Below are 26,222 nucleotides of genomic sequence, written 5' to 3' on the forward strand. Positions count from 1 at the left end.
ATTTTTGGCACATTGATCCAGCGTGTTCTGGGTTGGCACCAGAAAGCATTACATGAGCCAGTTTAGTTTTTAATGCCTATTTTATTGAATCTAATTCCAATGAAATGCTTCTTCCCAGTTACTGAAGCTTGGTGAGAGATCTTAATGAGTAATGCATCGACTACATAAATCAGGGCACTACAAAACACAAGTGTGGTCTACAGATGCAAATAAAAATGTTGTTGATGAACAATGGAAAATGTGTTAAATTCCACACAGATTTCCGCAATAAAATAACTTTCCAGCTTTTTATACAGACAAATAATGCAAAGCTTGATTTAGCAAAAACTCAAAATCTGGAAAAATTAGTTTGAGGATGAAATCACCCTTTATTGGACAAGTGACTATTTTTGGTAATTTCCAAATACATTACTGAACAGTGATAACACCAGTTACAGGGAGGACAGTCAGTCAACAATTGCAGGTCCAATGTGGTCTACAGGGTCTGTAAGGTCCACCTCTGCTTCAACAGTGAGTGTACCTGCTTTGTTCGGTACCATGAAGTAACGGTACTAATGTAAGGAATGATGTTCACAGTAGTGACTTTTCCACTGGACATATGTGCAAAATTTTACCGATATTTACTAAATGTCGAAAAAAACAGAAGTGCATAATGTCGGTTTTTCGAATACATCACAAATGCGATCATTTGTTTATTTATTATTCCGAGATGACAGGAGAAGTCATTCCATAAACATAGTGACAAACATAAATATTACGTTGATTTACAGATGTATTCATTATTATTATGTATGAACCCTCTATTCCGTACTAAATTCAAAAATGATTTGGTTTTCTTGTGTGTCCACACATACTGCGTCATGTTTCTTTTAAAACTCTTTTTCTTCGCTTGTTTAACATTCGTCAACATCCATTTGTTTTGTTCACGTGACATGGTCTCTCCATTGCAGTTTTGCGAAATATACCAATTTCGCTATGCCTGAAAAACTGCCTCTTACCATTTTTCCATTAGGCAAATTCATTCATTCATTCATTCATTCATTCATTTTCTGAACCTGCTTTATCCTCACTAGGGTCATGGGGGTCGCTTGGAGCCTATCCCAGCTACTTACGCGCTGACATATAGATACAAACAAACACTCTCACATTCACACTTATGGGCAATTTAGATTAACCAGTTACCCTGTCAGTGCATGTGTTTGGATGGTGGGAGGAAGCCGGAGTACCCGGAGAGAACCCATGCAGAAACAGGGAGAATGTGTGAACTCCACACAGAAACACATTAGGCAAATTTTTATGCACAAATTATATTCAAGCAATTTAAGCATCAATGGAAAAGCACCTTGTGATAATATATGCTGATAGGTGTCTGGATCAGCACTTATGTTGTTTTAATGTTCTAAAATTGATGTTCTAATATTCTATAATACATGTTCCTTTTACCTTACATGTCTTTTTCTTGTGTTTTTTATATTTATTTATTTAATTGCCACTTATGGTTAAGGAACCAAATATGGTAACTTCTTGACCTGATAATATTTTTTGAAAAATTTCACAAAAGTAACAATAAGTAATTTCTATGAGTGCCCTATAAAGGGTTAAAATGTGGATATGTTTGTTGTGTCGGTGGAAGGGCTGCACTTTTGTGAACTCCTGGATTTGTGCTCTAAGGTGGAAATTCCATCATTTCATCTTCTCAAAGTCTGACGTATTTTGCATGGCCAAACAACCAATTTTAGACAAAACAGCCAAAGCTCTGAAAATTAGCAGTATCATGATAGTGGTCTTGTTGTGGGTTGGAGGGTTTTCTCTCGTTCTTTTATTTCTTGTTGGAAAAACAGGCCACACTTTGTATCAGCCATGCAGAACCCACATGGCAGACAGCTGTGTTTGAGGATGAGCCGTGACAGTTTCTCAACATTAAAAACCAGTAATTTGGTCATTGAAGTAAAAACATATTTCCCTCCTTCTTTGCCATCGTTTATGCGTGTCCCTCATTTCACCGACAAAACACTCTTGACAGTTAACAACCTCTGGTGTTCATCAGTGGTCTGAGACAACCTACAAATATTCGACACTCGTAGGGGATTTCTTGCCTTCATGATTTTGCAAGAGACGACATCCGACTGAACATTTTAGCAATAAAAACTCATCTGCTAGTCCATCATGTTTGTCTTTAGGGGTTTGTCTCAGAATCCTGTCCTGTCAGAGTCACTACAGAAAATAATCACTCCAACAAGACACATGCCAAACTGAGAAACCATGAGTTTTCAATAATAAAAGGACAAAAAACAAGTCCCTCCTGCTTATGTACATGTCTCATGTGGACGTGCACTAATGTAATACACTGCAAAGGATCATTACCTAAAGGACTGTTTGTTGTCAGCAGATACCAGATTACTTTCACCATAAGGACAGTGCTTTTGTAGACCTTTCACTTGAGTTAGGATAGGATATTACATCCAGTGCATTTTACCATCAACATCTGGCTCTTTCTCCTCTTGTTTGTTTTACTTTGTGCAAAGCAGTAATGGCTTCTTCAGCGTTTCGTGTTAGAGGAGATAAGTGACGTCTTTTAAATCACTTCTTAAAACATATTTGTATAGACTTGCCTTTATGTGGTGTTGTCTCTTTTTAATGTTTGAATATTTAATTTTTCCTTGTTTTGGTTATTGATTTATTATTAACATACATGATATGCACTTTGTATTACCTTTTTAACATATTTTTACATTTTTGTACTTTTTAATTGCCCTGTGTATATTTGATTCTGTTTATTGTCTTTTTTATTCTCCTCTGCACCGGAAAGTATTGAACCCTAATTTCATTGCATTGTTATACTGTGTATGATTGTGCAATGACAATAAAGATTAATCAATCAGTCAGTCAGTCAGTCAGTCAGTCAGTCTGTCTGTCTGTCTGTCTGTCTGTCTGTCTGTCTGTCTGTCTGTCTGTCTGTCTATCTATCTATCTATCTATCTATCTATCTATCTATCTATCTATCTATCTATCTATCTATCTATCTATGATGTTTTATTCCATTTCTTCATTTTTAATCATGTTATGTACGTAATCTCTGCCCTCTGTACTTCAATACATTCAAATTTATTCAGAGTGTCATGTTTTTCTAGTTTGCTGTTCATATCTCTTTTATTGTGTTGTGTTGTTTTCTATGTTTTAGTGTCTTTGCTTGCGTCTCTGTTATTTCAAATGTATTCTGTTGTGGAGCCCTTCTGCTCTGTTTTTTATTATAGATGTATTTTGACTGCATTGGACTGGACATAATCAGTCCTGATGTCAACATTTCCCTCATAATCAGTCTAATAGTCATTCAATGTTAGCCCAGCTTTTACAGTGTCCACTGAATTTGTTTATATTATGCAACTGGTTATGGTTGACCCTGAAAAAACATCATTACTAATGACAATCATTAAAATGGACGATGGCATTAGCACACAGTTCAGATGTTATCAGATAGCATCATAATTTGCTAGTCTATGGATAACATCTTAAAGAGTATCGCATCATCTGTTTCCTATGTGTTTGTCTGTTTTCACAAAATATGAGGTTGAGGGAACTGAGACACTAAAAATATCTAAAAATATCTAAAAATATCATCCTTTTGTTTCCATTTCAACACCCCAAGGCTATATGTTTACTGTTGTGCTACACAACACTCTATATTTCTGCTTTTCTGTAATAAAGGTGGTGAATAATAAGAGACTGGTCCTAAAATACACCAAATACCAAGTGGTATTAATTTCAAATATCTTATTCCAATAAGACCTGTCAGTGGATTGGATATATTAAACAGCAAGGGAACATTTAGACCTCAATGCTGATGTGTTTGGAACCGAAACACTGGCAAGAGTAGGGATCTGTGGTCAGAGCATCTCCACATCTTGTTGTAAAGTGGTTAGTACCCACCAAAAGTATCTAAAGAACAACTGGATCTCAACCAATCGAGCATCTATGGAAGAATAACATCATTACAACCTGTCTAATATTGTATAGATTCTCCTTTTTCCATAAAACAGCTCTGACCTGAGGCCCAGACCCCACCTGACCTCTGAAAGTGTGCTGTGGTATCTGGACCAAGACATTAGCAGCAGATCCCTGAAGTCCTGAAAGTAGAGAGGTGGACCTTCATGGATCACATTTATTTATCCAACACCTCCCACAGATGCTCATTTTTTGTCCTGACATTGGGATGTCCTTCCTTAGTCCATTTTTGGTTGGTACTAACCACTGTAGACCAGTATTATCCAACAAGGCCTGCAGCTGTGGTGATGTTCTGACCCAGTCATCACTATTTGACCTTTGCCAAAGCTTCCAACAATTCAGCTTCAAGGACTAAATGTTCACTTCAACCCAGTGAAAGGTCCCATTATAATGAAATAATCACTATTATTAACGCTCCTCCTGTCAGTGGTCAGAATGTTATGGCTGATCCGTTAAAACTGCACACTTCACTGCTTTGTTTAGTAAACAGTTGTTGATTTACTGACTCACAGTTGTGTGATTGCATCCGGAGCCAACTGTCTACTGCATGTATGATGCACAGCGTTATGCAACACAAAAGGGAAACTTGATAGGTAGGCCTACAAAACACTTGTATGTTTCTTTAAGAGCTGCACCCAACTCCTGACCTTGTGAAGACACACTCAGACCCTCAGTTAACCCTCATCCAGTGTGGTTGGGAGGAGCTCAGCTATAAAATCATCCCTTCATTTCCCTTCCTGTGTTTGGAATAACAAATGTCCAGCTGTTCTAAATGGAAACTGCTGCTTTCAGACACTTCGTTCTACTCTCTCTGGTCTCTTTCTCTTGCTTTTCTGTTTAATTTCAAGCGAAGCAGTGTCTCATTTATTTGCCTAGGCCGACTGCTGAAAGAGGGTTGTGGCAAATCTAAATAACTCCTCTCTGTGTTATGTAATCAGACTCCATACACTGAAATTACATCTGTTTTCCCCTCTGTAAACACAGTTGTACATATGCATTAAATTACCTAATTTATTGGCTTCCTTTACACATGGACAGTGAAAAAAAATGCAGAAAAGTAGAACATCATCTACACATTTATAATTACATGAATGCAACATAGAAACGAAAGATGTGGCCAAATTTTTTGCTTACAGATGCATTTCAACATGGATAATTGTTTCCAAAGGGAGCAGATCATGCCCAAATTATGCATGTGACAGGGCCTCAAATGTTGTGAAAGCTCTACAAGCTCTACTGTGGGTCTGTGGAGTAGGGGGTCCCTCAAGCAATTAGACATAATTATGGGATGTTTACAATGTCAATGCATGAAACAAACAAACATGCACACACAGCCACCTACACACATTCCAGAACACACTGAACATTTTTATTTAATAATATTGTAATTGTGAATGTCTAACTAATAAGAAATGATTTGTGTAATTGTATAAACGTGGTTGTTTTGTAGTATATGGTCATCCCTCTACTTCTTTCTTCGTTATGTTGTAAAAACTCTCATTTGCACATATAGACTATTTTGCTATAGTTCTGACATAAACTTTTATTTTATTTATTTATTTTTTAAAAAAAAATTTCAGCAGTGTGACACCATTCAAGGCATTCACTACCCAGTTACACTTAATTACAGTTATTGCTTGTAGGGGTGAATACCCAAAAGGCAATGGGAAAAATTCAGGCTAAAGCTATGTCTGCACGAAAACTCTCTAGCCAATGAAGGGTAAAAAAGAAAAAAAAAAGAAAAAAGAAAATAATGATGAAAAAATGCTGTTATGAGTTTTGTGACAGAAGTGGAACAAAAATATGAGCAGCACAAATGAGAGTTGTCAGTAGCCGTGACCATTAAAAGTGATTTAGAAGAAAGCTTCTGTTGAGAAAATTCTAATTATGAATGTGTTGCATCCTGTGCAGTATAAAAAGTAGAGCACTCTTTTCATGGTTTATGGTTTATTTCCTGTTTTATTTTACATTATCTCATTGTGTGTCTTTTTCAAATCACTTCCTGTGTTTTTGTCTCACCTGTGTCCATATTCCACTCCTTTACTCATCTTTTCCTCAGTAGTTTTCTATTCTCCTAGCTCCTCCTCTCCATTGCCATTTCCCTTGTGAGGCTTCAGTGTTTTTGGATTTTCCATTTGACTCATGGTTATTTTATAAGTTTAGTTTAGTTTAGTTTAATAAATTCCTTCTTTTCATCCAGGTCTCTCTTCATCTTAAGACCCTGGAATTAAATTAAATAAACATATCAAAAACCTTCTACAATTATGTGGAAAATTATACATAATGAAGTTGAAAAAAGGCCTGTTTTTCTGAGGTCATAATTTGACTTTAACCCATAAAGACCCAAAACCTCCACCGGTGACCAAAACCATCTACTGGTCTAAACTGTTTAATACCTGTTGATCCACTAATCCTATCAATACATGTAAATAATTGGTGTAAAGCACAATTTCTCATCTTTTCATGGTCATCAGATATGACCCATTTGGACGTTTAGTGGACATGGAAACACCGACATCTTCTATAACATTGATTCACTAGTGAAACCCATCTCTGTCCAGGTCCTCTTAAAACACTGACAACTCCGTTACTTTTTCCAGAAAGATGCAGAATCAGTGAACTCTTCATTTGATCTTTGTATTTTACAGTTCGTGCAAAATCAATCTTAACCCTTTCATGCATTGTGGTCACTACAGTGGACAGTTATTCTCCTGCTGTTCTCTTGTATATTCATAGGTTTTGTTGTTATAGTTTCATATGAGCCAACACAGTGAACACTTATGCAACATGCCATAATACACTGCAATTCGTACCATTACTATAACTTTGCTGTTCTTGATAAACCTGATCTGCAGTAACATGTTTAAGTGTAAATCAGCTGTTATTTGTTCGACAAAAAGAGTTGTTTTTTGCATATTATATGAGGTAATAACTAGCATTAGAATATGTTAAAATGTGAGAAAACATCAAATTAGCAGCCTTAAAATGTTTTTATTTCATTGTTTTCATTTTACTTTCTGATATTAGGTTTTAAATACATATTTCTTTACTTAAAAAAGTAAATGCATGGACATTTTTGTAACTCCATGAAAAAAAAACTTGATCGCAATTTTTTTTTTATGCCTGAGGAGGTATAAAAACACTCCAGAAAAAAAAAAAATCTTGACTAAGGTTCTCATAAGTCATGCATGAAAGGGTTAAGCAAATCAAGGTTGCTTTGTGATATTAAGAAAATTGCTTTGATTTTTGCCATTTCCATAAACATTTTCTAATGTGTTTTCTAATGGTTTCAAAATGCACTTTAAAGATGTTGAAAACACCTAATGTAACAACAATGCCAAGAGTGAGGACAAAAATCAGATCAAAAATGCAGTGAGAAAACAGGGAAAGAAAAAAAAAACAATAAAAAATGTCTGCCTCAAAAGATTGTTTTTCATTTGAACTTTAAACAGTTAATTATTGACACAAACTTCATAACTCTTTCTGTAAAAAAAAAAAAAAATGTAGAAAGTGCCTTTGCGAAACCAAACTCTTCAGTCTCTTTTTTCCAAAATTCTTTGCGTTACATCACATTTGATCAGCGTCTTGCTGTCTGAAATATTCATTTACAAACTTGAAGGAATGCATTCTCTAACAGACAAGACATGCAGAGTAGACCTGGCTCCGATTAGCGCTTGGAAACCATTCAGATATTTTTATGTGATTGATTAAAAGGGCCTGTTTACTCTCAAGCTTGCCGAGAAATGAGTAAAGCTGCCGACACTTCCTCTATTCTAACTGATACTTGAAAAAGGATGAAAGTTAGCCAAAGGTTCTGGTTCCTGACTGACCCAGAGAGGTTTTACTGCCCAGTCAAGGCAATATGTAAATGTGTAACTGATTGAAGGTAGAAATTCAGTTTTTACAGATAAAGTCTGCAGTTGAAGATCACTTATTTGCAGAGGTGTGGATGCAGAAGACATTTTTGTACACAAGCAAGTCAGCAGCATTTCAGATTTCATGGATTTTGCTGAAAGTAGTTATATTTTACTTTACAGTGAACCTGTTTATATGCACAATAAAAATCAGATCATTATCTAGTTTCCTATTCAAGTCATCATGTAAACATGATAATGTAATATGCTTTATGAGATAAATCAAATTAACACACCTAGATTCCTCCCCATTCCTTTGATGTTTTTGATGTCTTTATGCATGCTTACCTGTTATCAGATTTATTTCATTTGTGCGTGTGTAATAAAACAAACAAACAAAAATCATAAATGTGACATAGTCAAATACGAGTGGAAGACAATAACAGTTTGAGTCTACCATCCCTATGCATATATCATACTAAATCTGATAATGGACTGAAATGTGAATACCAGGGTTTTCAAGTATTGCATGTAGATACATCAGATCTGATTGTTACAATTATCTGATCACTTGTAGTTATTGGATTTCTTACGGTCATGTAAACAGACTCAGTGAGATCTCGTTCATGCACAACATCCTGTGTGCTCTGACTCTAAAGACCCACATAATTACGAACATCTTACGTAAAAGTCATGCATGCAGGCAAACACACAAACACAAGCTGCTGCCAGACTGAACAGCAGGAGTCCACATTCCAAAAGAAAAATGACCTCACAAGGTTTCACTGCTTGAGCTCGCTTGGTGCGTGTTAGCTTTGATTCTTTACAAACGTGTCCATATGCAGAATATGTACGGAATTTCAGTCATCTATCCGATAGGGACAATGAAGTCAACATGGACAAACTGAGACAAAAACAGAAAGTCTTCACAGTTTGGAATCATAGGATCATTCTGAAATAGGATACAATTGTTTGTTTCTTTGATTGTTTGGTTTGGTTGTAAATCACAGCTGACTTGTTAAGTGCAAGAATTTGTTTTGGTGGAACATTTTCATGTGGGGGAGACAGCTGTGGTCTTCAGATGAATAAATCTCTGCAAAAGAAAATGCCACTTGAAGTGACACATGCCTTTGTCAAATCTTAGCATTTTCAGTGTGTAGTTGCAACTCAGATTGTTGGAGTTAGCAAGGAGACAAAATGATAAAATATACTGTATATAGCATAAGAAAGAAGTATACCACATGAAATAGTTACCCACTGAAAAGATTAAAATTACAGAAATACTTTCAATTAAACCAACCGATGAGTAATTTAGACATTATGTTTCCAGAAACTATATGTAAACTATATTTAAATTCATAATTAACTGGACAGTGATTTTAATTTGGTTTTCTTTCTTTAGGTCAAACTTAAATGAACATTTATACATATTTTTGCTATAACATCCTCTTGGGTCTTTACAGTCTGTCCCATAGTAACTTCTTTTCCCCCTTGTTTTCAAAGGGCAGACAACATTTAGCTAACTAGTAAAACATTTGTCCTCATGAGCGACATGCAGACACAACATGTCAAATGAGGGTCAACCTTTTGGATGGGTCACTGATCCACACTGAACCATAGATACACACAAGGACATACACACAGCAGGGACACACACACAGCTCCCTGTTTCCAACACTTGAGAGGACATTACACAGACTTACATTCATTTCTTAGTGACTTTAATCTTAACCTAAGTCCTCACCATAACCTGCACTCATTTATATTTTGGGTTTTACAGCTTTTGTTCCCCATAAAGTTGTTGTGAAATGACTTTCTTTTTTTTGTGTGACGCCACAAATACAGAAAAAACACGACCACACACACTCACACATTTAAGCTGCCAAGTCAGGTCCATTTTCCAACAAAAGCAAACACTGTTAAACACAGCTTAGTAAAGTGTGTGTGTGTGTGTGTGTGTGTGTGTGTGTGTGTGTGTGTGTGTGTGTGTGTGTGTGTGTGTGTGTGTGTGTGTAAATGTGCCCACATGAACATGTAACACCATGTTCTGGTGTGAGGTCGGTCAATATGGCCGGCACATGGGGTCTGAATGAATGGGTGTGAAGACAAGACATACACTACCACTAGTGGTATCCATGGTTTTCATTTGTGTGTGGTCCTTGTCTTGCATTTTGAACCACCAGCAGATGTTAGAGTGACCACCGTGGGGGTGGTAGATGCTATTTACATCTTGTGTGTGTCCATGAGGGTGGTAGAGGTCATTGTGACTGGGGCTGGCAGACAGTGTTGGAGAGTAATAGAATACATGTAATAGTATTAATGCAAGATACAAGTACAGTCTCTTAACCCATAAAGGCCCAAACAGCCACCGGTAACACAAATATCCACTGATATAAACTGATTAATACCTGTTGATCCACTAATCTTATCAATACATGTAAATAATTGGTGTAAAATACAGTTTGTCATCTTTTCATGGTCATCAGATATGACCCATTTGGACGTTCAGAGGCTCCGTAGTTACCATGGAAACACCGTTATCTTCTACAACATTGATTCACCAGTAAAACCCATGGAGTTGGATTAATGACAATGGATGGAGATGCTTAGTTTATGTTCAGTTAATGATAGATTATACCAATAAAGTTGCTTTTTTTTTCAGTTTTCTCTGTTTCTGATATAATATCCCTCAACTTTAATCTGGGTTTTTCTGAACATTGACATGATCAGTGAATCAATATATCGGAAAATACGTGATTTTTCACTTAAAAATGCAAAATACAGATGATAATATTATAATAAATAGTGATAAATCGCTTCAGAAAGGTAGTGAACAAGGAAAAAACCGTCATCTTCTACATCACTGATTCATCAGTAAAACCCATGGAGTTGGATGGAGACACTTGTTTTTACATTCAGTTAGCAATATCTTTGCTGAAAAAGTAACTTTTTCTTCATTTGTCTCAGTTTTGATATAATTAACTGTGAATTTACTCTGAGTTTTCATAAACATCGAAGTGATCTGTGAGTTAAATATAGGAAATAACATGATTTACACCAAAAAATGCAAAATACAGGGGATAATTTTTTATTTATTTATATTTTTTAAAATGGTGATAAATCGGCTAAGTAGGGTAGAAATAGAGAAAAAAATCATTTGGGAATTGCCACAGAAGTAGCACTTCATCTTTATGGGTTAAAATCTGAATATAATTACATACTCTAAAATCAATAGCTCACTCAAAATGAATAGGAGAGCCTTATTTGTACGAGATGAGTATAACACATGAACCTCTGGTAATTTGGAAATTAACCCCCACATCTGTGTTTCATCCAGCGTTTTCACCTGGGATAAGCAAAGTCTGTTTTTTACTCATTTACTGACTTTTTTTTCTCTAATTCTAGTGGCAAAGCAAGGTTCACCACTGTTGAAAAATATCAAAAATGTTCCTTACTGTACCTGTCATACATGTCATCCATCTCAACATCTTCTGATGTGATACTTTTCTGAAGGATTTAAGTTTGCTTTTTCAGTGAACATCCCATTTATCACATGAGCCTCCTGAATTTCAACCACGAACACTTATAAAACTTTCATTTGTCATCACAGTATTGATTTTCACTGGACTAATATTGTAACAGATGGATGTGCTTTCTAAAATAAAGCTGGGCCTTTTATGGTGTATTTTTTTTTTTTTTTTTTTACCTCACAAATTATAGACAGGGCAGATTCAAGTGGGATTAAGATGACAGACCACCTCCAGAATTATTACAAATGACCAGATTTCCTCAGGTAATACAAGTGTGAGCAGGCTTAAGTCTGCATTATTTTCTTTTTATATTTGGAAAGCATGACTAATTTCCCATAAGCCCTTGATTCCAAACTGGAGGTAAAAGTCTGCCTCCTGTATGCCTCATAGTGGACTATGTACACAACATGGGAAAAATATAAGTCTTTTCCTTTTCTGCCAAACAAAACTTTTTGTGTAGACATGTTCTTGTATCTGTGCAGCTAGAATCATATTTAGAATAAGGCTGATGATATGGTCTAAAAGGCCACATTCTGAATTGTGCTCCTCTGAGAGCACACGCCAAATATGGGAACTTTTCTTAATATTGAGGGACATTATCTACAGATTATTTATATTATTGTTGGTTTTTTTTTAAGTATGTTATTTACATATCATTTACCAAATTATATAAAGTTCAGTATCAGTTTCGGATGAATTTTATGAATTCTTAGGGGAAATTAACCCTGTAAAGCTTGAACCATTAAATCATTGACAGAAAATTCCAGTTCTTTGAAACTGGAGCCTTTATTGGTCCTTATGAACAACCAAAAAAAATTTTTTTTCAAATATCAATTTCCATGTATGAGTCTCAATTTTGTATCATATTTGATACATCAGGTCTCAGTGCTCAAGTATGATTAGTTTTGAACAAACAAAAACATAATATAACACAAACATGTCTAACAAATAGATAATTCCTTTTCAAAATTGGTAAAGTTCTGCCTCCTTCCTCATGAATGACAGTCTTGTAATGTCACTGGAAAGGCCTCTAGTGGATGAATTCCTCCCCCCTGGTGGATTATCTGTGTATTGCATGTATCTAATTGTATACCTCAGGTTTTTCAAGAAAAAATATCCCACTGATCATGTAGAGGGCTTCAAAACTCATGTATCAAATATGTTTGGCATTATAGGGTTAAAGGAGGTATATGTTATGTTAGGAGATTAAACAAACATAGGTGCATGGCTGAAGTCTAATAGGGACGACCACTGACTCACCATCTCTTTTCCCTTCATTTTGATCCACAGCTCAGTTTAGCAATAAAAGTGATTTTAAAGTGTAATAGTTTCAATCAGGAGAAGGAAAAACCCACTGACCTTACTATTAGTCTCTCACAAACACACACATATATGAGGTTTGAAGTCGAGGATGGATTATATTCTTGCAGGGAGTAACACATACTGACATGTTGTCATAAACTACATAAAAGGTCTACTTTTTTCAAGCTACCAGTTACTTTCTATTGACAGACATGAATCTGCAGTAAAGGTCAGGTACACTCTGAACTCACAGAACTGTATTTCCACCATACGTTTTCTGTATTTCAAGTGGTTGAGCCACCGCCCTGAGCTGCAGAATGAGACATTTCTTCCCTGTTCCTCGCTTGTTCAGGTGAAAGTCTTCACTTTTTCACTATTTCTGGCAACCTGGATTAAAGGTTTTCCATTGGAGAGCGGCCATTATGGTCGACCAGACGGTGACCTGTGGCTGTGACCAGTGTGGGCCTCAGACGCCAATAATGAAGCTGTTTTTTCCTAATATTCTCAAATATTTATTTATATATTTTAGACGGGTGCTGAGGGTGGTACTATTTTTCACACTACCTCTAGACTGTCTCTGCTTTCAATATATAAATTTACAGTATTTTCCATAAAAGTTTATCACATCAAGAATTTACATGAACATTACTGAACAGTGCTGTCAGAAAAATAACAAGAAGCATATGCTGCTTTTGACAGTGGCCTCATACCAATAAAATCAGCTGCAGGTTGAAGGAAAGCCATATTAAAGGAATCAATACTACATGTAAATAATTGGTGTAAAGTACAGTGTGTCATCTTTTCATGGTCATCAGATATGACCCATTTGGACAATCAGAGGCTCCGTAGTGAACGTGGAAACACCGTCATCTTCTACAACACTGATTCAACAGTAAAACCCATGGAGTTGGATCAACGACAGTGGATGGACACACTTGTTTTATGTTCAGTTAATGATAGATTTTGTTGAAAAACTCACTTTATCTTCAGTTTTCTCTGTTTCTTATATAATAACCTTCGAATTTACTCTGAGCTTTTATGAACATCTACATGATCAGTGAATTAAATGTAGGAAAACACAAGATTTACACTAAAAATGCAAAATACAGAGGATAATAATACAATCAACGCTGAAAATAAATCACTTAAGAAAGGTTCAGTAGAGCAAAAATTCATTTGGGAACTGTCACAAAAGTAGCACTGGGATTTTTATGGGTTGAACCAAGATGTAGTGAAAGCAAAGCACTTCTGCAAACTTCATTGGTGGAACATCTGTATGTGAAGAAGCGAGCCATGGTATTAAAATGATTAAATCCCCCAAAAAGAAAACAGCTCATAAAAAGTCTGCGTCAAAACCTTTTCAGTGTGTAGTTGCAGCTCAGAGGTCGATGTACTTTTGCGTAGCGGGGGGAGGTAACATTATTCCAGCAGTGTACATCCTCTGTGGACAACTACGATTACAGTAAGCCTGTCTTTTTTCCCAGCATGCCTTGGAGCAGGTGAGATGCTTCAATACTTCACAGGCATTGGGGCCATCTGGGATACTGACTCATGTTTTCCAGTCAAACCTGAGAGAAAATACAGCTATTTACAATAAATTCTCAGTGTTCATATTAAGCTTTTTCAGCTGCTAAATAGGTGGATGTAATGCTTTAGGGTACCTCATGTACAGCTGTTTATGCAGAGGTATGACACTAAAAACAAATATGCACTAATGAGGATTAACTTGTGGTAAAGTTCAATTTAAGGTCAATTTTTTTTTAATCCACTTCCACATTACACACTATATTAAACACTACTTCAGCGCTTCTGTCTTTGGTATCATCTAACATGTTTAGTGAGAAAAATAAAACACGGTATGGTAGAATAATGTCCCTGCTTGCACCAATTAAATGCTGGAAGTAAGGAAGGGGCTGGCTGACTTTAAAGTCCAGTAAAGCTAAACCATATAACACATAATAAAGACACGAGTTATGGGAAACGTGGGCGCCTGGCAGCACATCTTGTCATTTCTCCACATAAATATGTGAATAAATGTCTGAGACAGAGCTGGAATGGCTTCACACAGAGGAAGTTATTCCTAATTTGTTCTGGCAGATGATTCTTTCTCTTCCAGTGTCATACAAATAACACTGTTATTGTAGATGACTGGGGTGACCTATTCACCTTTTGCAAATTGCAGAGTCTCTTTCCAATATTTTACTCACCTATCGCCTTCAAACACACTGCACTGAAGCATAATGAAAATGGTTTTTTCACTGTAGAGCATGCCAAATGGATAAACGTCACTATTTTACAAAATCAGTATGCAAGACACAATAATAACAACATTCATGCATTCAGTAATTGACTTTACCTGTATCCATATGACTGTCTTAATGTATTAATTCTCTTTTAGTTTTTAGTTTTTTTTTAACCAGAACAGTAAAAGAATAAAGCATCTAACTAAACCTAATAAGCTCCCGGTGGTACTTTGACTTATTTTTCCATTATAAAGCTGGTTATTAACTGGTGGCTTCATTCAGTCACAAACAACCTACAAATCAAGCTCTAGGCACCAATTTGACTTTAATATCTGCAACAACTGAAGCAAAACATTCATTTTTTATGACACATTTAATGACATTTTCAGAGAAGAGGCTTTTTCTGCAGCCAGACTTTTTTTTTTTTTTGTAATTGCACAACTATACATAACACTTTTATAGTCAAAATGTTTTTGTTAATAACATATGCTCAGTTCAGTGAAAGTCAAGTACAAAATCCGTCAGCCTCATAAAAAGCATGTCTGCACCACCTAGTGTTGAAGGACTAGATTAAAACCTCTGAACTGAAACTTACTGAAACTCACACCACTCACATCAGATGACATTTTATATCCACATAACCTAAAAGTCTGTGATTATATCTGTGTTTTCTTCTCTTTTTTTTCGTTTTTTTCAGATGTTGAGACACTAAGCATGAATCCAACAAGACCCATCTGTGGAAAACTTCTCACATCACAAGTTTTCATCTCTTTCCTCCCTGGGAGAAAACATCAAATGTGTTAATTATGAACCAATTGCTTTATGATAAACTGAAGAATTAGATGTTCCTTTAAAGAGTCAATAATCGCTGAAAACATACCTTTTTTCTGGGTTCATGAAATGTATACTCTTTAGATATAAATTGTTCTCAGGACAGCAACAAACATATGATGACCTTATAGAATACAGTTGTGGAAAACATTATTAGACCATCAAAAGTAATCAAAAACAATACTTATGCAATCAAGTACTATCTCCTATGTGTATCGTGTGACTAAAACTGACAGAAAAGAAAACATGGTTGGTTATTATCAAGAAAACCGTGGAAAATAGATAGATATCAGCTCTGAAATTAAACTCTTATGAGCTATTTTTGTTGTATGATTATATTTGTCCAAACAAATGTACCTTTAGTTGTACCAGGCATTAAAATGAACACGAAATTGAAGAAAACAAGGGTGGTCTACTAATTTTTTCCGCAACTGTATGCTACATTGTGGTAGATTAAACTACCAACAGTAAGTGATGTAGTTAAAATGAGCACAGCATTAAATATCTATAGAGGTAACATATAATGCAGCTGTAATATATTCCCAGAAACACCACCTGACAGTACCATTTCATTTTTACTTTTCATATATAAATGTGTACATATACTGTAACATCCAAACAGTACTAAGGGAAGTGAACAGACTGGAGGTTTTTGAACTGAGTAGTAGACCAGGCTACTATCATTCTCAAAAGTCAGTTTACTTTAATACTGTTTGCATGTAAAACAATAACCACCCCCCAATCAAACCTGTTTTATTCCTTAGAATGCTGTAACAATTGTGATTTACTCTTTTTGTTATACATATTGTCTTTGGTATAATCATCATCTTTGAAAATATAGATAAACAGTCTAAAAAAAAGCAAATGGAACAATCTTTCTGCGATTTTTCAGTCTTGTTGGTTGTTCCTCAGAAGATATTCAGCCTGCAGAGACACAACAGAACAAACAAGGTGTTGTATAATGTCACTGATGTTCAGTGGAGCTGTTCAAATGTGGATTTGATCTAAAAGTCATACCAAAAAGTCGACAGGGTCGTCTGGTTTGATCTTGCAGCACTCGACCATGGCTTCACTGAGTGAGGGCATCACGTACTTCATCAGATAGTTCCTCAGAGGGAGAGAACGAGCTTCCAGCAGCTCGTCCTCCTGCCGTTCTAACTCTGACAAATTCTTCTGCTAAAAAATATGAACAAATGTTTGAACAGCTGTACTTTTCCAGAGTACACATTTACTCCAATAAAAATCTACTGTATATTCAATCCTTCGTTGACCAGATTTCACTTTGCTTTATTCTATTTCTTTTAGGACAGTCCAACTTTATCGCTGTCAGATCTGTGAATGTGTCCCTCACATTATCTCTGGACTCACCCACTCCTGATACTGTGCAGCCATCTCAGCCAGTGCAGCCTCATTCTTGAGTTTCCTCTCAGTTGCCGCGGCAGCCAGTTTCTGCTTCCTCTCTTCTTCTTTCCTCCTGTCCTCCTCCTCCTGCTCCTCAGGACTCAGACCATAGTTTGTTGGATTCCCCACCGTCTCGATGATCTTTTTCATAACTTCTCTGTTTTCAGGATCATCAGCATCAACCTCTGGACAGACATAAGATGATGTTGACTTCAGAAACAACATAAACTGGCAGACTTTGCAAGCAGATCTAAAGCACTTGCTTGTAAAGTTGGCAGACAGAAGAAAATTGATTTAAGGAACAAATAATGTTTAGATTTTAACCCATAAAGACCCAGCGCTACTTCTGTGTCAGTTCCCAAATGAAATTTTCTCTCTAACCTTTCTGAAGCAATTTATCACTATTTATTATAATATTATCCTCTGTATTTTGCATTTTTAAGTGAAAAATCATGTATTTTCCTATATTTAATTCACTGATCATGTCAATGCTCATAAAAACTCAGATTAAAGTTGAGGGATATTATATCAGAAACAGAGAAAGCTGAAGAAAAAGCAACTTTTTTAGTAAAATCTATCATTCATCAGCCTCTCCATCCACTGTCATTGATCCAACTCCATGGGTTTTCCTGGTGAATCAATGTTCTAGATGATCATGGTGTTTCCACAGTAACTGAACGTTCAAATGGGTCATATCTGATGACCATGAAAAGATGATGAACTGCATTTTACACCAATCATTTACATGCATTGATAGGATTAGTAGATCAACAGGTATTAAACATTTTAGGTCAGTAGATGCTTTTGGTTGCCAGTGGGTGTTTTTGGATCTTTATGGGTTAATGTTTCTTCCATTAACTATTCAATGTGCCAAGAGGACAATATTCTCTATAGATATATGGCCTAACATGTCCTTTAAAATCTGGAGAATCAGAGTTTTGTTTTTCTCTGCTTTTTCAGATCAATAATATGGAACTTGGAGCACAATACCAAGTATTTCTGGATAAATCTCAAGTTCATCAAAGTAGTCCAGCAGGTTTTCCTCAGCAGCATTCAGTTGTCTGTATCTGTTTAGACGAGGGACAAATTCCTCGTGGGTATAGTGCATTTTCTCTGCCACACTCTCTGGAAGTCCTTGCACTCTTTTTATCAGGAATTCATCAGTTGCACTAAGAGCAAAGACATGCTCTGCAAAACATGAAACATATACAAGAAAAATATTGTGCATGAGGGTTTGTATTATTGGAATAAAGGGGGTGAGTACTGATCGCGTTCTCTGTTAATAATAAATATTAAGTCCATCAAAACCTGGAATGATCTTCTTGTTGAACCCAGGTGTTTTGGACATTGAATCCAGGTTCTCTGTTGCTTCATCTGAATGAAAAAAATTTAATTAGCAAAGTAAATCGTATTTTACACAACAGAGTACAGTATTAATATAGATGACACTCACCTAAGAAAAGCAACTTTGCTTGCTCATAAGTCTTAGGGAAGCCATCCAGAATATATCCTTGGTTCAAACATGGCTGTGAATTCAGCTTTTCTTGCAGAATTTCAAAAAGGACATTATCAGCTACTCGACCTAATGATGGAAAATCACCAGTGAAAATCTGTACAACAATCTATTATCACAACTGTAATTGAACAACAAAAATATCAGACCATTTTAACTAAACGACCAAACAGAAACCTTAATAGACAGAAAATTACCCTTTTGTCCACCACAAAAGCATCATGTGACATGGTATATACAGCAACTTTTTAAGGTTAAATAAATATAAAAAAATAAACAATTTGTACATACTGGTTATTTAACAAAACAACAATATTTGAAGAATGACATACAGTTTAAGCTGTACTGTACTTTCCATGCGTTTCTATACCTAACCTGTATTCATTTCCATGCTTGTCTGTATATCTTTCAGTTGTTTTCGTGCAGAGGCCACCGTCTCTTCACTGCCAGATTCAGGGTCTGCTTCATTTACAATCTGCTGCTGTTAGATTCCAAAAAAAAAAAAAGCATAAAAAGATCAATAAATATAAACTTTCCATTCAGTTGCGAATCCATGTTAGAATTTACAATTTCTGAAATCATATAATAATCTGTAATCTGGCATCTTCCACCAACCAGCTGTGTGATCTTTTCTTTGATGACGTCTTGGATCTTGATGTGGTGTATTTGGTAATGACGGCAGAGCTTCTCTGTGACTGTAGTTTTACCGACAGCAGGAGGTCCAACCAAACAGATTTTAATTGGCTGCAGAAATTCAAGTAAAAAACGGAAAACAACTTTCATTTAGTTGGAAAACAAAACAACAACTGTTTTTGATATTTTATCAGTTTAAGGGCCTGAAAACTCACAAGAAGCTGCCTGGTGACTTTATATTCCTCCACAATGTTTTCAATGTTTTTCACCATTCCAGCTTCGGACATCCAGTTGATATTCAAGGAGTCTTTCACAATAAATGCATCCAGGCGGAGGTTGATTTTTAAGTATTCCAATTCTGTTGGCTGAGACGAGACACAAAAATATCAGAGAATGAATATCATTTTTATGTCACATGTACTTACCATTTTACTAACCTGGGATCGGACGTTTTACATTAAATGATTCCTTACTCATTTAAATGTAAACTATATAACTTCTGTTCATGTCTGTCACACAGAACAGTACAAAACCCAAATGTACATGAGTGACATTGTGAAGTACACTGCAAAAATCAAACTCTTACCGAGTGCATTTTTCTCATTTCTAGTCAAAATATCTTGCCACACTTAAAATAAGACATAATCACCTAAAGAGTAACTTTAAAGTGAGATATAAGAACTTATTTTTAGACAATAGATCTTGAAAATCTTATTTCAAGAAATCTTACCAAGATGAGTTTCACTTCTTCCATTGGCAGATTTTTTTGCTCGAATTAAGCAAAAAAAAATCTTGAATTATTGAAGCCAATGGAACGAGTGAAACTTATCTTGGTAAGATTTCTTGAAATAGGACTTTCAACATCTATTGTCTAAAAATAAGTTCTTATATAATTCACTGAAAAGTTACTCTATAGATGATTATGTCTTTTTTTAAGTGTGACGAGATATTTTGACTAGAAACAAGAAAAATACACTTGGTAAGATTTTGATTTTTGCAGTGTAATGTGGGATCATGGGAGTTGGTGTTTTCACTATTATTGCAGATGAAAATCATGTCTACCATGTTCACACAAGGTAGTGTGTTGCAAGCAACATTAAACATTCATGTTCATAAAGGGGAAATGATGATACTGACAGGTGACTAAATGAAATGAGTCAAATAATAAACATTTTTTCAAAAATTTAAGTGTCATACCATCACATTACCTAGTTTCCTGCATATAAACAAAGGAATATGAATGTGTTTCTCAATGACAGTGAAGACTAGGTGTTTGCAAACTTTTGACACTAATGTGTGACAGTTTTGGCATTAAAATACATAAAAACCACTAAGTCTTTGTTTGTCTGTGTTAAGTTGAATATTTGTTGATGTTTTCAAGAACATTTAAATTCAAAGAAATTTGTTATTTTCGTCAATGTTAAAATGATTTCTGTACCTCAAAAGCCTTCAGGGAGATGGCCTCCTGCTCAGGGACTATGTTAATTTTTCCTGGTCCCACTACGTCACTGATCGCCTAATGGGCCGAGGGTAAGAGAATAAAAATCATTCTTGCACACCTTAAGATGACCAAAACACCTATCACTGTCAGTAACTGGCCTCTTAAATGTACTTGTTGCAGTATTGTTTTGTCAGTTTTTACCTTCACTATTTCCTCCAAAGTGTTCTTGGAATCATCAACAGCCAGGATGTATTTTGACTTAGGCCTGACCTCGATTATGTTTTGGATCACTCTACAAAAGGAACACAGCCTGTTCAGTTTTACAGAAATAACATTATTAAAGGAAACGTGAATGCAGAAGATTTGGAAGTAATGATCACCCTCCAAGGTCATATACGTGAATCATGGGGATGTAATTTGCCCCCTGACCAAATATAGGAACCTGTGGGAACTGCATCAACCATGACACCTGTAAGATAATACAAAAAGTCATATCTGAAAATAAACAAAGACATACTGTGTATTGTGTGACATGGGTTGTTGTTGTTGTTACCTCTGCCAAGGAGGGTTATGTTTTTGTCAGTGTTGGTTTGTCTGTTTGTTTGTCTGTCTGTGTGTCTGTGTGTGCAAGATAATGCAAAAAGTTATGAATGGATTTGGATGAAAATTTGATCTGCTTGATCTGATCTGAACTGCCTTGGCGGAGGTCTGCGCTCTCCAAGTGCTTCTAGTTACTTCAGTTTTTACCTTAAAAAAGTAATGAAAGAGGTTTTCTCCTTTTCCATACTGAAGACCACTGCTTACAACATAACCTGCAAGTTTGGACTTTTTCTGAAAGAATGTAAAACCACATGACAATTTAATCATTGAACTTTGCTGTATTTTCCCACTCTATGTATTTTGAAAGATGGAATAAAATTCACTTACACTTCTACCCAGTTTAAGCACAAGCTTTTCCAATTCATTGTGGTTTTTGAAATGGGGATGTGGTCTTCTTCTCCTGTACTCTTCCTCTGTGAGCAGAACATCTGTTTCATCCTAAGGAGAGACAGTATTATGGCACTGGTGTGTTTTAAAGAATATGACTCATAAACTAAATGCCTCTCAAAGGCTTACTGGATTCTGTGGTTTGGTCATGGCCCAGGTCATCACAGTAGAGACTAAGATGAACATTTTCCGAGATGTGAAGCCCTCCATTCCAGCGTGCAGAGCTGTATGTAAACAAAGAGGGAAATGGTAAGGTGGATGAAGAAAATGTAGATGTATATTTTTCTTATCGTTGTAATAAACAGACAAGGTATTATCACTTCACCTGTGATGGCCCATGTTGCCTCCTCAATCAGCTGCTGTGTGGCATTTTCTGAGATGTTGTACACCACTACATCACACTCCAGGAAGTGCTCAAGCAGCTCATCACGAGTTGGTGACTGTGACAGACACTACATCTTGTTAAGCACTGCATTTTGTCCAGAAACACACGTAATGTTGAACTCTAGCTCTAAGGAGTGGAAGTGTGTAAAAGCAAACTCAAGACCTACCTTTTTAGCCTTGCTTTTAGTTAAATTTTATCTCCTTATTTATTCTGTATTTACTACAACTATTTTTTATGTATCTATTCATTCACTTTTATTCATCTGTTTTCTAGCTGGCATATTCTTTTATTTTACTACTTATTTCTTTTATTTTATCTTATCTTAACTTATTTATTTACTTATTTATTGGTTGATTTAAAATTGCTTTCTATTTTGCGTTTTTATCCTGCCTCTGGTGTTTCCTCACTTATGCTAGCACTTCCTCAGCTCCCGTCTGTTTGTATGAAGGCTGTTGTTATTTTAGTATCGACTACTACTAAGTCTTCCCGTCTGTGTGTTTTATTGTTATCATTGTGTGAAGCACTTTGTGTTGCACTCTGTTTGCATGAAAAGGGCTATATAAATAAAGTTTGATTGATTGATTGATTGATTGATTGAAGTGTGGCAAATGAATACACTGAACTAAAAACAAGTATTTCTGCTTTTAGACCAGACGTCATGTGTTACATTAATGGTATTAATACAGGCTGTGCATATATTCATAAAACAAAACAAACATATTCAGTTCCTTTACCTAAATAGAAGTAATTATACAACACTGTAGAATTACACAAAAAAAGCCAAGATTCTGTATACAAGTCGATAAGAATGCAAGTGTCAGCAAAATGTAATTTTTTGGGGACATGTTTTTTTCCCCCACTGGACAGTAAGAGAATGAAAAATAGTAACCTAAAAAGTAAAATGTAGGGGAGTAAAAGGCTCAATATTTATCTGAGATGTAGTATATACAAGGGGGGCTGAAAAGTTCATAGCCTGACTAAGAAGGAGTTATTCCACAGCAATGAAACTTGGCATAAATTAAATTCAGCCTCTCCTAATACTAACTGCATGGTTTCCTTCCGGATAAACCCACATTGGATAAATAATTTAGGACTTTGAAAAGTAGTACTACAGACATTTGGTGAACCATCCGTGGCACCGTGGTCTTATCAAATGCCTGCAGAAAAAGGGGTTAGCCCCCGAGGACATTCATGCTGACATGGTTGCTATAGGGCACAGGTGTCAAATATGCGGCCCGGGGGCCAAATCCGGCCCACTAAAGGGTCTAGTGGGATGAATTTGTGAAATGCAAAAATTACACTAAGATGTTAACAATCCTTTTATTTTAGTTCAGGTTCCACATTCAGACCAATTCAGTCTCAAGTGGGCCATAATAACCTTAAAATACTAACAACTCCAGTTTTTTCTCTTTGTAAATGTAAATGTTTTCATGTATTTACACTAAAACAAAGTATATTATTGCAAAAATATTTGAATAACCTGAACAAATATGAACAATCTGAAATGCCTTAAGAGAAGTGAGTGCAATTTTAATAATATTCCACCTGTTACTAAATGTTTTGTGTATTTGTAGAGCCACTGTGATCTGTAAGTTCTAACATACATGTGTAAATGATAATCTGAAGCATAGTATTGTTAAAATTACACATTTTTTTCAGTTTGTTCATATTATTCACATTGTTTGAGAGGATAGTTTGTAGATGCAAACATTTTCATAATGTAATTTTATTTTTTTCACTCTAAAACATAGAGAAAAGTTTGGAGTTGACATTATTTATATATTATTATGTTATTATTTTATTGGTTCAGCCCACTTCAGATCAAATTTAGCTGAATGTGGAACCTGAACTAAAATGAGTTTGACACCCCTGCTATAGGGGATGATGCTCCAGCTTTATCAACTGTGCAAAACTGGGAAGCTGAATTCAAGAGGGTAGGGAGAATGAGGGAGGGGTGAAAAGCAAGCACTTTCATGAAATGTCTGTAGTACTACTTTTCAAAGTCCTAAATTATTTATCCAATGTGGGTTTATCTGGAAGGAAACCATGCAGTTAGTATCAGGAGAGGTTGAATTAATGTATTCCAAGTTTCATTGCTGTGGAATAACTCCTTCTTAGTCAGGCTATGAACTTTTCAGCCCCCCCCCCTGTAAGTGTAAAGTTAAATAAAATAAAAATAAAAGTACCTAAGTTTGTACAGTACTGAACATTCATCACAGTTGCATTCCATCACAAGAATAAAAGCATCTTATTTCAAAACTGCAATTAGGCAATTTTTTGTAGATACATGAAAAAACAATGTCTTATTCACCTTATATTGTTCTAGTAGAAAACTGTTCCTCTCTTCTTTGAATGTTGGAGACACTGTTCCAACTATGTGAAATGCAGGTTCACCTCCATGAGAAAGTACAATTTCATCTGCGTCTGCATCGTCCTCTTCGCGTGTACATGTCGATAAAAACTGATGAATAACAAAAAATACTGTACTGTAAACAAGCAACAAAGGAGAAGGTCACTTAACGCTAACATAAGCACACTTTTATTGTACCTTAGCGATGTGCTTGGAAGAATATCCGTCGACGTTATTCACAAATACACGTTTAGTCTTTGGCTTTTTGTCTCCCATTTTGAAATCTTTAATCTGTCATTATTTTATATGTGTAGCTAATACTTATCGTCTGGATTTATGAGGAAAAAATAGTCCATTTGTTTCTTCACGGAGCCATCATTTCTTCGTTGCTATAGACTCATTACGGTTGCTAAGAGCCTATAGCCGGATTGCGACATAAGGTTTTACTTTACGTTACCTGTTACACGATTGGAGCTGTATTTGTCAAGAAACTCAAGGCTAAATGTAGTAAGAGAGCTACTTTTTAACCTGTTTAGGGCTGAAAATAGATCTTTTAAAGCATTACAACTCTCCAGTTGTGCTCTAGTCCCTCTGTATGTATTCTTTTATCCTGTCAAACAACTCTAATTGATAAAACATTTAAGTTTTTTGTTTGTTTTATGGCAATATCAGTGCAGAGTTACACCTCCGCCATGTTGGATTGAAAGGTATTATCAATCTCTCTCTTTTGGATTTTATTTCTTTAAGGTCTTTTATTTCTTTATTTCTTTAGGTCTTAGGTCTGAATTATTATCTTTAACCTTTATGACAACTACAAATTTTTCTCTTTTTTTTAGTGGGAAAAAATTAAATTATATGGAAATATTTACAAAAAAAAAAAAAAAAAAAAAAAAAAAAAAAATGAAGGAAAATTTACATTTACAAACAATCCTTTCACAAAAAATGTGAATAACCTGAACAAATACGAATAATCTGAAATGTCTTAATAAAAATAAGTGCAATTTTAACAATATTGTGACTGTTATTAAATGTGTATTTGTAGATCCACTGTGATTAAACAGTGGCAGAATATTGTTAAAATTAATGTTAAATGTAATGACTTTACTGCTTTGATTTTTTCTATCTATCCATCTATCTATCTATCTATCTATCTATCTATCTATCTATCTATCTATCTATCTATCTATCTATCTATCTATCTATCTATCTATCTATCTATCTATTTGTCTGTCTGTCTGTCTGTCTATCTATCTATCTATCTATCTATTCAGTTATTCTTCTGTTTTTTCTCCTTTCTTTTATATTTTATTTTATTCTAGGAAATGTTATTGTACTTTTAGAATGTAAGCCCACTGAAGATATTAACAATTAAGGATGTTAAAATCATTTTAGTTCAACAGACAGACAAATATGATTTAAAGTGGATCAGCCCAGTAAAATACTATCATAATAATCTTTATGGCAATATTTAAAAAAAAAAAAACAACTATAGAATTATTTAGATTTTTCGTTACTTAGATATTTCCTTGTCTAATGGGTCTGAAATAAAAGTTAAAAAAAAATGTATGTAGTATATTTGCCTAACCTGAAACCAGTCATTTACAGTCATATTCTGTCTTAGACACAAATAGTATTTTCGTAATTCTACTTATAGAGAATTTAACACCTCCAAGTACGTTCACACACATATACACACACAAACCACACACATCTGTGGTCCTGTAGATCCCTTTATGGCACAGGACAATGG

General features: G+C 35.3%; 1 protein-coding gene across 1 annotated transcript; it reads right to left on the reverse strand.

Moving 5' to 3' along the window:
* Positions 1–16,324: 16,324 nt before the first annotated feature.
* On the reverse strand, positions 16,325–24,866 carry LOC115415215 (adenylate kinase 7-like). The gene is made up of 18 exons (XM_030128722.1): positions 24,671–24,866; positions 24,434–24,583; positions 22,063–22,177; positions 21,867–21,961; positions 21,678–21,788; positions 21,498–21,581; positions 21,131–21,219; positions 20,952–21,042; positions 20,748–20,825; positions 19,525–19,674; positions 19,292–19,420; positions 19,052–19,157; positions 18,617–18,745; positions 18,472–18,537; positions 18,154–18,351; positions 17,131–17,348; positions 16,780–16,938; positions 16,325–16,686 (listed from the first exon to the last, which is right to left on the reverse strand). The coding sequence occupies exons 1-18, from the start codon at positions 24,746–24,748 to the stop codon at positions 16,651–16,653; spliced, it is 2,082 nt and encodes a 693-aa protein (XP_029984582.1). The 5' UTR covers positions 24,749–24,866; the 3' UTR covers positions 16,325–16,650.
* Between the last annotated feature and the right edge of the window lie 1,356 nt (positions 24,867–26,222).

This window comes from Sphaeramia orbicularis, chromosome 24 (genome assembly GCF_902148855.1).
Source record: "Sphaeramia orbicularis chromosome 24, fSphaOr1.1, whole genome shotgun sequence".
Classification (NCBI taxonomy): domain Eukaryota; kingdom Metazoa; phylum Chordata; class Actinopteri; order Kurtiformes; family Apogonidae; genus Sphaeramia; species Sphaeramia orbicularis.

What these genes read in the sequence shown, in the direction of transcription:
- LOC115415215 (XM_030128722.1), bottom strand. Translation starts at nt 24,748, where the DNA reads ATGGGAGACAAAAAGCCAAAGACTAAACGTGTATTTGTGAATAACGTC. An exon ending in TTCTACTAGAACAATATAAG is followed by an intron (nt 22,178 to 24,433) that starts GTGAATAAGACA and finishes TGTCTGTCACAG; the next exon opens with TCACCAACTCGTGATGAGCT. An exon ending in AAGTCACCAGGCAGCTTCTT is followed by an intron (nt 19,421 to 19,524) that starts GTGAGTTTTCAG and finishes GAATTTCTGCAG; the next exon opens with CCAATTAAAATCTGTTTGGT.